General features: G+C 53.6%; 1 protein-coding gene across 3 annotated transcripts in view; it reads left to right on the plus strand.

Annotated features, from left to right (window-relative positions):
* Positions 1-12890, plus strand: part of CRISPLD2 (cysteine rich secretory protein LCCL domain containing 2) — an 88187-nt gene that overhangs the window by 21553 nt on the left and 53744 nt on the right. For all 3 annotated transcript variants that reach the window (XM_025370551.1, XM_025370552.1, XM_025370550.1), the window contains 4 exons: positions 3592-3710; positions 6821-6953; positions 7984-8099; positions 12127-12227. In XM_025370551.1, coding sequence (XP_025226336.1) covers positions 3592-3710; positions 6821-6953; positions 7984-8099; positions 12127-12227 — 469 coding nt within the window. The remainder of the gene's footprint in view (positions 1-3591; positions 3711-6820; positions 6954-7983; positions 8100-12126; positions 12228-12890) is intronic.

Consider the following 12890-nt stretch of genomic DNA (forward strand, 5'->3'; position numbering starts at 1 on the left):
GGATTTGGGCGGGAGGCGGGAAGTGAAGGACAGAGAGCCATTCTGAGACCTAGGAGGCATTGCCCATGGGTCAGGGCTACACTGGCTTTCTGGCTGGGCTTTCTGTCTTTCTCTGGACGCACTGCACCGTGAGAAAGGCTCCTGGAAGCAGCAACCCTGCCCGGGGGCTCTTTCTGAAGGGGCAGAGCAGAGGCAGGAAGCCCTGCAAGGCTTCCCTCAGAGTCACTGGCTTTCCCTGGTGCCTGCTTTAGCCTGAACACGCTCCCCTCCTCTTCTAAGTTTCTCTTTCTTTCTTTCTTTCTTTCTCTTTCTTTCTTTCTTTCTTTCTTTCTTTCTTTCTTTCTTTCTCTCTCTCTATTTTTCTTTCTTTCTCTCTCTTTTCTCTCTCTCTCTCTCTCTCTCTCTCTTTCTTTCATCTTTCTTTTTTCTTTTTGATTTTTTTGAGACAGAGTCTAGCTCTGTCACCCAGGCTGGAGTGCAGTGGCGTGATCTCAGCTCACTGCAACCTCCACTTTCCAGTTCAAGTGACTCTCCTGCCTCAGCCTCCTGAGTAACTGGACTATAGGCGCACACCACCACACCCGGCTAATTTCTGTATTTTTAGTAGAGGTGGGGTTTCACCACGTTAGCCAGGCTGGTCTCGAATTCCTGACCTCAGGTGATCCACCCACCTCAGCCTCCCAGAGTGCTGGGATTACAAGCATGAGCCACCGCGCCCGGCCTAAGTTTTTCTTTTTCACCCTCAATTTCTAAGATCAGAGGGGGCTTGTTGGAACATGCTGTTGGGAGAGTTGCTTTATGAGAAATGAAAGGAAAGGGGCCCCAAGAACGTTGAGACCCACCGAATGTCCCATCTGCGCATCCCTGGTGGCTTGGCCTTGGTCCTCATGGGACCAAGAAGGCCCCATGTCTCTCTGGAGAGGTTGGGGCATGTGGGACTGGAGCTTGACTGAGCTCCAGGATCCCAGATGCTTCCCGCCTCCTGGTCTGCAGCAGGCCGGGTTCTTGTGGATGTTCTTCTCCCTGCACCGTGTGGTCCTCCCGGTTTCATGCAAGACTTAGTGCCGGTGAAAGGAGCTTCTTTGCAGCAGGGAAAGTCAGGCCGCCCGGGCAGCCCATAGCAGGCCTTTCATGTTTTCCTATTTGTTTACTTGGTGCTGTTTCAGGATTGGAGCTGCGATCGGGGTCCTTTGGTCTAAAAGGCCGGCCTGCTGGGGAGGCTGAGCCTTTGTGGGTGCTACTGAGGCCACCTCAGAGCAGGGAGGCTGGAAGGGAGGGAAGGCAGGGCCCCTGCCACTCAGCCCGGCGCCCTCAGCACTGTACCGCGTTGCCCCTCGGCTCTGGTTCACACCCAAACAAGCAACGCAGATTTGAGAATTCGTCTTGGAAACGTGGCTTCCTGTTCAACCCTGCCTGCTGTGGCTTCAAGCCACAGTCCTTTGAAATAGGCTTAGCACTGAAAGGTGGATTCTGAAATCTCAAAGAGTCGAGCAGCCCGTTCTGAGGCTTTATGAGTGGACAGGCTCTGGAGCCAGCCTGCCTGCCTCCAGCCAGCTCTGTCACTGGCCAGGTTTGTGACTTCGGGCAGATTGCTTAGCCTTTCTGTTTATGTTTCCTCACCTACACGATGGGGACAAGAAACCCTTTCTCGTAGGGTTGTTTGACGGAGGCGATGAGATAAGGCATGACCCGTTCTAAGTAAATGTGAATGATGCTGTTATCATTTAGTATATTGCACAGTCAGCATATTGCAGTAGCATATTTTAGTAACTTCTTATTTTAGTGAGATGGGTCTGGCACTTGGTTACAGTATGCAAGGCAGGAAGAGCCCCCTTAGTAGCCAGATGAGAGGGGGTTGCGAGAGGCTTCCTGGCTGTGTGACCTCAGGCAGGTTACTTAACCTCTCCAAGACTCAAAGTTTGTTGCCCCTTGGCTGCCGAGGAGTCTTGATGGGACACGGGGAGAGAGGGAAGCGAGGCATGCGGTTGTGTTGGGCAGGTACTCCCTGCTGGGGGGTCCCAGGACTAAGACAGGACTGTCTTCCATGAGCATCTGCTGTGTGCCCGGGGCTGGGTGTGCAGAGGACAGGAGGCCAGCCTCTGCCTGCTTAGAGCTGGAGCACCTGTCGGGAGGACTCCAGGGAGGAAGGGCAGCGTCAACTGCCAGCCGTGAGCGGGGGCTGCCTGGCGTCTGTTCCTCCACAGAGGAGAAAGGACACGCTTGCTCTGCTCATGGGGTTGTCTCCCCAGGACTCGTGTGTGTTCCTGGGGCCAGCTGTGGCAGGCGAAGCTGCAGAGCCTGTCTTCAGAGTCTCTGCCCAGACTGCTGCTCAGGCCCCGCTGATTCAGGCTGGGCCGTGCTGGGAGGTGAGCAGGGCTGGGCAAGCCGAAGACGTCTCTTGTCAATTTCTTTTCATTGTGGTAAAATATACGGACTATAAAAGTGACCATTTTAACCATTTTTAAGTGTGCAGTTCTGTGGCACTAGGTACATTCACACTGTTGTGCAACCATCCCCACCATCCACCTCTGGCACTTTCTTTTCTTTTCTTTCTTTCTTTTTTTGAGACAGTCTTACTTTGTCCATGCCCGGTTAATTTTTGTATTTTTAGTAGAGACGGGGTTTCACCATGTTGGCCAGGCTGGTCTCCAACTCCTGACCTCAAGTGATCCGCCTGCCTCTGCCTCCCAAAGTGCTGAGATTACAGGCGTGAGCCACTGAGCCGGGCCCATCTCCGGCACTTTCTATCTTCCGACTGAAATGCGGCACCCATTCGTCTCAGGGCCCTTCTTGCTGTGTTGCCCCGCGGGTAGCCAGTGAGAATCTAAAATCCCCTGCAGGGGCCCTCGGCTGCTTTTCCTTGCAGGCCTGAGTGTGGCTGATGTGGATAAAGCCTCTCTGACTGCAGCCAGGCCCTGGGCTGGGCACCTCGTGGGCTTACCCTCCCCATTACTGCCAACAGTGAGGGCTGTGGACATGCCCATGTTACCGATGAGGACAGTGAGGCTCAGACAGGATAACTGCATGCCTAGGCTCACACCGCCATTCCAGGACCAGCATTCAGAACACCGATCCAACGCCACACGAATAACTTATTTCTAGCCCCTGGCCTAGGAATAGCATCTGATTATTACCTGCTGTGGCCCACACATAACTGCATACATGGAGACAGCTCAGGCTCCAACGTCCTGAAGACCCGGGTTCAAATCCTGGTTCTGCAACTGGCTGACTGTGGGACCCAGGGAAAATGGCATTGCTTCTTCAGGCCTTGATTTGCTTGCCTGTGAAATGGAGATAAGAAGGGTCTACTTCAGAGGCCCCTTGTTAGAATGCAGTGAAAAGATTGGGGTAAAGCCTGAGGCCTGGTGTGCTTGAAACATGCGTAAGGAGAGGAAACCGGGGTCATCGGGACAGGTTCCAGGCCAAGACCATCCCTAGAGATGGCTGCTGACCTTCCCTTTTCTTCCACACAGCAGCAGAGCATTGGCTGTAGGCTCCGCGGGAGCCCGGGCTGGGGCATTGCTGCATTTATGGTTCTTACGCCCCTCCCTCACCCTCACCTCCTGGTGCCTGTTTCTCCTCCTGCTGCAGACCTGGGATGACGAGCTGGAGAAGTCTGCGGCGGCATGGGCCAGTGAGTGCATCTGGGAGCATGGGCCCACCAGTCTGCTGGTGTCCATCGGGCAGAACCTGGCCGCCCACTGGGGCAGGTAAGAGCCACAAGCTTCTCTCCAGCTGCTGCAGGCCCCCATTGCTGTGTGCCGGGCTCAGCACTTGCCCATTATCAAGTTTAGCCTGCAAAGAGAGTGAGAGAGACCACCAGTTCCATCCATATTCTGGGTAACTGAGGCTCGGCACCCAGGAACACTCCTGAGTAACTGACAAAATGTATTCAAGCTTGGTTGGCTGACCCCAGACACTGATGATTGATTAAAGTTTGTAGTTTGGGCTTTCTTTCTTTCTCTTTTTCTTTTTTTTCTTCTCTTTTTTTTTTTTTTTTTTGAGATAGGGTCTTATTCTGTCATTCAGGATGGAGTGCAGTGGCGCAATCTCGGCTCACTGCAACCTCCGCCTCGTGGGTTTAAGTGATTCTCGAGCCTCAGCCTCCCGAGTAGCTGGGACTATAGGCATGTGCCACCATGCCTGGCTAATTTTTGTATTTTTTGGTAGAGACAGGGTTTCACCAGGTTGGCCAGGGTGGTCTCGAACTCCTGGTCTCAAGTGATCCACCCACCTCAGCCTCCTCAAGTGCGGCGATTACAGGCATGAGCCACCCCGCCCAGCCTGTAGATGGGGTTTCCATTCCATCTCCTGTGCAGGGTTCCTGAGTCCCCGTTCCTGTGGGGTGAACTGCTCTGTTCGCGGTGGGTCATTTCTGTCTGGTTCTGCTCACTGTTTAAGGCTGAGCCAGGTTCCACCCTGCTGGGAACATGCCCATTGCCTTCCCTGCATCATCCGGCCGTCGGGAAGCTCACTAACTTCTCCAGACCCCCGGGGCTTCCCTGTCTGGCCGTGGTCTGTCCCCTCTCCTTCCCTGTCTGGCCGTGGTTTGTCACCTCTCTCGTAGGAGGCATTGACGGTTGTCTGTTAAATGCAGCTGACTGGCCTTCCCCAGAGTAACCTGGACCATGTATCTGTGCTCCCAAAGAGGCCAGAAGTCCCCTCCTGGGGGCTGAGGGCTGGTTTCATTGGAGAAAGTAGGAAAATGTCTTTTGACCACGCCCAGGATAACAACTAATGACCACATAAGACTTAACGACCAACCTGTGACCGTGCCATGCCCAAGGCCAGAGTGCACGTCCTCAGACCCATCCAGGACCTAGATTGACTTCCATTTTGCCCTAATTATTAAAAAGTTGGACTGGGCTTTAGATAGCCTCTTAAAATGTAGGTGAGGATTTGCTTTCACTTCTCACAGAGGGATTTCCTAGGCTGGGTTTCATCAGGCCCCGGGCAGCCACACCTTCCTCTGCATCCGTGGGTTTTCAGGACGAACCTGGGCAGGTGTCATGGTGGATCAACAGCTGTGACTTCACAGAGGCAAATCCACACCATGGTTTTTTCTTTGGTGAAGTTAGCTTTTTATAAAACCTGTCTTACAGGCCGGGCATGGTGGCTCACGCCTGTAATCCCAGCACTTTGGGAGGCCGAGGTGGGCGGAATACAAGGTCAGGAGTTCAAGACTATCCTGGCCAACATAGTGAAACCCCATTTCTACTAAAAATACAAAAAAATTAGCTGGGCATGGTGGCGGGCACCTGTAATCCCAGTGACTCGGGAGGCTGAGGCAAGAGAATCGCTTGAATACCGGAGGCAGAGGCTGCAGTGAGCCGGGATTGTGCCTGGGAGATAGTACAAGACTTCGTCTTGGGAAAAAAAAAAATCTTACAATAACATGAAAGGCAAGTGTCTAGAGCAGGGAGATCTGTAATTCCTAGCCTGGTGCGGCTCTTTTCATTTTTCTGGGCTCCTTTGTAGCACTTGGCTGGGCGCCGACATAGTTTTACAGCCTTGCGACTATAGCCTGGATCACTTTGAAATCTTTTTTTTTTTCCTTTTCATACAATATTGGGAAGTTTTCAGTGACACAGTTGTCATGAGTGTCACCCTGCAAATGCCCCAGTGGTCCCTCTCTGGACAGACCAAAGTTGACCCGTTGGCTCTTGCAGATCCATTTTTTTTGTTTGTTTTTCGCTTTGTCTCGCTTGAATGATTTCTTTAGGATTACTCCTGAGAAGTAGGATTGCTCGGCCAAACGGCACAGAGACTTCCCCACTTCTTAAGGAATTTTGCTAACTTGCTTTGCAAAACAGCCCCTGACTCTGCACAGCGCCCCAGGGCAGCCGCGCCTTCCTTTCCCCACAGCTGTGCCAGTGCCAGTGCCAGCCTTGAGTCTGCGTGACCTTGAGCCTGCGGGGAAGCGGATGAGTGGCCAGCAGCCCTCTGCTCCTGCCTCCTCACTGCATGCACGCCTCTCTGCAGATGCCGCTGACCACTCTCGTGCGTTCTGCTTCCAGACAGTAATTGTTACAAGACCTCTAACTGCCTCGCTGACCACATTGCCCTTAAAAATGGTCATTTCCCCCGTGAGCGTTTTCTCTTCATCGAAACCACTTTGTTTATACTTGCTGGTGACAGTGTGACTGTGGACTTGCCTCCAGTTTGGTTTTTTCCCTAGTTAAAAAAAAAATGGTGCCAACCTTGGCAACTGAGTCTGAAGCAAGGGGGTGGTGGGCATGAAGCGATGACCCCACAGAGGATGTCCAGGGACCAGTGCAGCTGGTGGCTGTGGATTACAGGTGGGCACCACCATGCCCGGCTAATTTTTGTATCTTTAGTGGAGACGAGGTTTCACCATGTCGGCCAGGCTGGTCTCCAACTCCTGACCTCAGGTGATCCACCCGCCCCGGCCTCCCAAAGTGCTGGGATTACAGGCGTGAACTACCATGTTCGGCCTTAACTGCACTCACGTCTTCATCAGGTTTTGTCTTAGACAATAACGTCTGTGAAACATGGGCTTCATGGGCTGGGTATTTTTTCTCCAACGCACCTGAAAGTAAACACCTAATTGACGTAAAAAACGACTCATTGAGAGCCAGGTTAAGATTTTTCTGCACGTGAGCCACCCGAAGAGCCTACTAGAGGCCCCAGGTGAGCTCCTCAATGATAATGGTTTTAATCACCTGTGCCAGGTGCTCCTGGAATTGGGGGCTATCCCCCTCCTCGGCCTCCCTCCCCCCCACCTGCCCCTGGCTGCTGCCGTTTCCGCTGGCGGGTGGGGTGAGGGGCCGGGACTGAGTGAGCTGCTTCTGCCCTGCAGGTATCGCTCTCCCGGGTTCCACGTGCAGTCCTGGTATGACGAGGTGAAGGACTACACCTACCCCTACCCGAGCGAGTGCAATCCCTGGTGTCCGGAGAGGTGCTCGGGGGCCATGTGCACGCACTACACACAGGTAACTCGGGGACTGGCCACCCCCTCAGCCCTGCACCCCAATCCCAGTCATTCACCCCCTGCCCCTGGGGGATTGGTGCCAAATCTGTTAAACCTCTGTGCTGTTATTGCCTTACTTTTTAAAAATTCAGTTCTATGCAAAGTACAGCTGGTAGCATAAGCTGTTTGTTACCAGCAAGGCCAGAAACTGAGTGAGCACAACAAACTCTTTTTTTTTTTAATTTGAGACAATGTCTCCCTGCTACCTGGGCTGGAGTGCAGTGGCATGATCTTAGCTCAGTGCAGCCCCCAAACTCCTGGGCTCAAGCAATCCTCCCACCTTCGCCTCCTGAGTACCTGGGACTACAGGTGTGCACTACCAGGCCTGGCTAATTTTTGTATTTTTTTTTTTAGAGATGGGTCTGGCTCTGTTGTCCAGGCTGGTCTCAAATTCCCGGGCTCATGCGATCCTCCCCGCTCAGCTTCCCAGTGTGTTGGGATTAGAGGTGTGAGCTACTGCACCCAACCGAGAAATCTATGGCAATTTGACATTGCGGGGCATTTTCATTGTGTGGGAGTTTGTTTGCTTGCTTTTTCTTTTGAAATGGAGTCTCCCTCTGTCACCCAGGCTGGAGTGCAGTGGCATGATCTTGGCTCACTGCAATCTCTGCCCCCCAGGTTCAAGCAATTCTCCTGCCTCAGCCTCCTGAGTAGCTGGGACTACAAGCACACGCTACCACGCCTGGCTAATTTTTGGATTTTTAGTAGAGACAGGGTTTCACCATGTTGGTCAGTCTGGTCTCGAACTCCTGACCTCGTGATCTGCCCGCCTCAGCCTCCCAAAGTGCTGAGATGACAGACATGAGCCACTGCGCCCAGCCCACTTGCTTGCTTTTTAATGAAATGCATGTATCTTCAATGGGTTGGGGACTAATATCTGCTTCCCCAGCCCTTCACCCTTTAGTGCCAGCACCTTATACATCCAGGCCAGAGTGTATCACCCTTTTGTGCCTTGTCCCTCGAGCTGTGACACACAGATGTCATCTTTTCAGATAGTTTGGGCCACCACCAACAAGGTCGGCTGTGCTGTGAACACCTGCCGGAGGATGACCGTCTGGGGAGAAGTCTGGGAGAACGCCGTCTACTTTGTCTGCAATTATTCTCCAAAGTAAGACGAGTTGATGTGCAGTTGTATGGGGTAGGGGTTGGGATGTGTTTGCTTGCCGTGGAGCACCCAGTGAAAAGTGGCTTGAGCAGCGAAGTCTTCATTATCTCACATAACAAGGAATCTAGAGTTTGGTGCATCTGGGTTTGCTTAAAAACTCAGCAATGTCAACAAGGACCCGGGTCCTTTCCGTCTTCCTGCCGTACCATTCTCTCCTCAGGGTCCCGAGATGGCTGCAGAGCACCCACATCACATCTCCCCAAGCAGAAGGAAAGATGGTCAAAGGGCCAAAGGGCTCTCTCCTTAGGTCTTTCGCACACTGGCACACTCTCTCATGTTCTTGGCCAGAATTAAACCAATCATAGATGAGGGGGAACAAGATTGCCCCAACTGGCTTTGCAAGACGTCCTCTGAGACCAACTGAACAAAGTCAGAAGCAGGAATAGCTGCTGGCTGGGCAGCCAGCATGGTCTGCCCTGGCAATATGATTATTTTTCTCTGAAAATGTGCAGTAGACAGCACCCTAGAAAACACGTGTTCACACAAAGCCTAGCTTCTCTGTTTCCCTCTGAAGAGGGTCCTCATGCGGCCTCCTGATCATGGTGCCTCCTCCGCCTATAGCATGCTCAGATTGTCCGTGTGGTGTCCAGCCCTTGACTCATTTGCTCATGGGACAAATATGTGCTGATTCTTGGAGAGCCGCTCCCCCAGTTCACGGCCTGAGGTTTGCATGCTGGCCGCTGGCCACTGCTGTGCTCGCCCCGTGCCCTGTGTAGCGTGGGCCCCGGGGCATGTTTGCTCAGTGACTGAATGAAACGGCAATGACCTCATGTATTTGTCTTGGGTCAGGAGTGGTTATGAAAAGGTGGGATGAAGGGGGAATCGCTGAGGTTGGGAGGAAAAATAGAAGCTCTCCCAAAACCATCTGGCGTGCCTGCGGTGGCGTGGCTCAGCAGCCCACATGGATAAGCGCAGCGGGTGTGTCATTGCCTGGGAGGGACGCAGGCCCCATGCAAGGGCAGCAGACCGGTCCAAGGTGGTGGAATTCCCAGCCCAGTGGCAGTTGGGGAATGAGGAATCATTTGACTTGATTCAATATAAAAATAGACACTAGAAGGTCCTATCAGAAATGAAATTTTTTCCTTCTGTAGCAACCCCCTGCTTCCTTAAAAAAAGGAATAACCCATGTATGGTTATTACTCATCTTCAGTATACAGCGTGACACAGTTTCACATGCATTAGTCTGTTGGGGCTGCAACAACAGATGCCACAGCCTGGGCAGCTTACACATCAGACTTTTATCTCTCACCGTTCTGGAGGCTGGAAGTCCCCTGGATCAAGGTGTGGCAGATCAAGGTGTGGCAGCATCGGGCTCCAGCGGGGGCTCTCTTCCTGGCTCACCAACGGCCGCCTTCTTACATGGTGGTGAGAGATGAGGACACGAATCCTATTGGATCAGGACTTTACCTGTTGACCTTATTTAACCTTAATTAGTTTCGTCAAGGCCCTATCTCCACGTACAGTCACACTGGGGGTGAGGGCTTCAACACTGGCATTTGCGGAGACACATACTGAAAGTCCATGGCAATAGCCCTCTACTCGTGTAACTACCATCCAGATGGAGATGGACGGTGTCTCCCGTGCCGCAGAGGCTCTCTCGTGCCCCACAAAGTGACCACCATTCTAGCATCTTTCCCATCAGTCTGTGGTGTCTGGTTTGGGACCTCACATGAGGGGGGCTACACAGCACACTCCCACATGGTGCCCCCAAATGGTATTTTGCTCAACATTACATTGGTGAGGTCTCCCCATGGTGTTGTGTGTTCACTGGTTCTTTCCTTTTGTCCACTGCATATTACTGCGTGCTGTCCATGGCCTCTTTCTTAGAGAGAGGGCTTGAGCCCCTGGGCTATGCAGGACACTGTCCCAGGCACCAGGGTGGGAACGGTGGCTGGGAGGGTGGGTTTGGGTGTGGTGGGAGGTCAGATCCCTTGAGGGGGATTCCCAGCCCGACAGGGGATGAGGTGGGTGTGTACATAGAGGGACTTGCACGTGAGGGAAGGTACTTCACAGTGTTATTCAAAACTTAAGGAGACTGGCCAGTGCGGTGGCTCATGCCTGTAATCCCAGCCTCCTTTGGCCAAGGCAGGAGAATCGCTTGAGTCCAGGAGTTCAAGACCAGTCTTGGCAACTGGTAAAACCCCATCTCTACAAAAAATACAAAAAGTTAGCTGGGTGTGGTGGTGCATGCCTGTATTCCCAGTTACTTGTGAGGCTGAGGTGGGAGGATTGCTTGAGCCCAGGAGGTTGAGGCTGCAGTGAGCTGTGGTCATACCACTGCCCTCCAGCCTGGGTGACAGAGCAAGACCCTGTCTCAAAAATTAAGGAGATTGTTCATCTGCAGGACCTGATGCCCAGCCGGCCTTCCATCAATGCCAACCCTGAGTATTACGGTTGAGCTGGGAGCATCGGTGGTGTGGTTTGTCTGAGGAAATAGAGAACCCCAGACACAAGGGAAAATGGCAGGGGCAATGGGACATACCCATGACAGGACCACAATCATCTGAGAAACCTACTGGGCTTCCCCCAGAGACAGGATGGGCTCTGGGCCCTCTCGGTCCCTTGGTGATGTTCCTTTTGGGGGAGTCATCCCAAAGGCCCCCGGGGATCTGAGCAGAGGGTATCTGAGTGGGGATGTCTTGTGGCATGGCACAGACACGGTCATTCTGCCTCTGGAATGTGAGGGGGTGGGAGAGGCTGTGTGCGGGTCATAACCCCAGACGGTGCCCAGCCCTGTCCTCCCTGCACTGCACGGCCCACTGCCCCTCCCCTGCCCACAGTCCCCTCGGGGAGGCCAGGGTGCTTCTGGGGCCGCAGGAGGTTCTAGACCACTCTGGTAAGGACAGATGCCTGTCAGACCCAGAGCGTGCCATTTGTCTTCGGCCAGCACTGGCAGGGCCCCTCCCCTTCTTCCTTGGAAAGCGTCAGAGCATTCCCCACACAAGCTTGTGGATTTCCCCAACTCTCAGAGCACAGCCTTCCCCATGAGTCAGGCGCCAGTCCGAGGGCTTCCCCACGGTCACTCCCTCAGTCTCACAGCAGGGCAGCAGCCCTGCTGCTATGACCCCATTTTACAGAAAGGGAGACCAAGGCTGGGGCTGGAGGAGGCTGGCCGAGGGCACACACTGGCAGCCTGGGGCCCAACTAGGGAAGCCTGCTCTTCACAGCCGAGGAGCTGCAGGAAGCGCCTTGGGATTCCGCTCACCACCGCTACCTGGCCCCTGGAGAAAGCCTTTGGTGCAGCCTCCAGTTTTCCTGCCCCTGGGAACTCCAGAGGGAGGAAGAGGGCAACTGTGGCCCAAGAGGGACCTTTGACCCAGCCCCTAGAATACAGTGTGCCTAACTAAGGCTCTGAGCCTCATGGCCTGGGTTCAAATCCCAGCCCCGCCACTTGCTTGCTCTGTGACCTGGGGCAAGTCACTTAACCTCACTGTGCCTCGGTTTCCTCTTCTGCAAAAGTATTGAATTCCAGCTCTTCCCTCCTAGGGTGCTGGGGAGATGGGGTGAGGAGCACAGTGAAGGCATAGACCAGGGATGGCATGTGGTAAAACCTGGGAAACACAAGCCATCTCCAGAACAGGCTGGCTTTACACATTTGAGAAACGGCTTAAAAGGGAGTCCTGACAGCTTTTCAGTGCTAAGGTGTTAGGATCCAGGGGCCCTGACAGTGTTCGGAGCCGTGTTGGTGGAAGGGGGGCCACAGGGCCGACAGCCAGCCAGGGCAAAGGTACTGGGTGGAAGAGCATCTTGCACCTCCCTTCTGCAGGATCGCTGGGATTCTGGAGCTCTCTAGACTCTCTGTGCATGGGAGGGCCTGGGACAGTCACATTTCCCGCTTCTCACAGCACACTCCTATCCCCCTGACCTGTCAGTGACGGTGTTCAGGGACTCAGGTGGGCCTTGGAAGAGGATCAGTCCCAAGGCCTCACGTGGTAGTTCCCTCTGACGGTTGTTTTTGGTCTGTCCTCAGGGGGAACTGGATCGGAGAAGCCCCCTACAAGAATGGCCGGCCCTGCTCTGAGTGCCCGCCCAGCTATGGAGGCGGCTGCAGGAACAACCTGTGTTACCGAGGTAGGAAATTCACTCCCAACACTTTTGCAATGAATTTTCCCTCAGTCTGAGTCATGCGACAGCGTTACATAAAATGGGGGAATTAAAGACGTCAGAGTCACCCCTCCCGCCCTATTGAAGACGCTCTCAGCACGTTTCTCCTGCCTCCGTGATGAGCTGAGCCTCATCTCCAGGGTCTGAGCTCAGCTTCCAGGCCCCCGGAGAGCCGCACTGCCCCGAGATGTGACTTCCCATGGGCATCCAGGCTCTGCGGATGCTGGACACAGCATTAAATGCAGACGTACTGCTCACCCTCATTAGCGTTCACAGTTTCATATGAAATAGGCCAGGGGCCGGGCACGGTGGCTCACACGTGTAACCCCAGCACTTTGGGAGGCTGAGGCAGGAGGATCATATGAGGCCATGTATTAGGGTTCTCTAGAGGGACAGAACTAATAGGATATATATAAATATCCTCACATGATCACAAGATCCCACAATAGGCCATCTGCAAGCTGAGGAACAAGAAAGCCAGTCCGAGTCTGGAAGTGGAACAACCTCAAGCCCAATGTTTGAGGGCAGGAAGCATCCGGCACGAGAGAAAGATGGAAGCTGCTCCCAGCCTCCGTCTAAATCAGTCTAGTCTTTTCACCGTTTTCTGCCAGCTTTATATCCTAGCTGCGC

This window comes from Theropithecus gelada, chromosome 20 (assembly GCF_003255815.1).
Source record: "Theropithecus gelada isolate Dixy chromosome 20, Tgel_1.0, whole genome shotgun sequence".
NCBI lineage: Eukaryota > Metazoa > Chordata > Mammalia > Primates > Cercopithecidae > Theropithecus > Theropithecus gelada.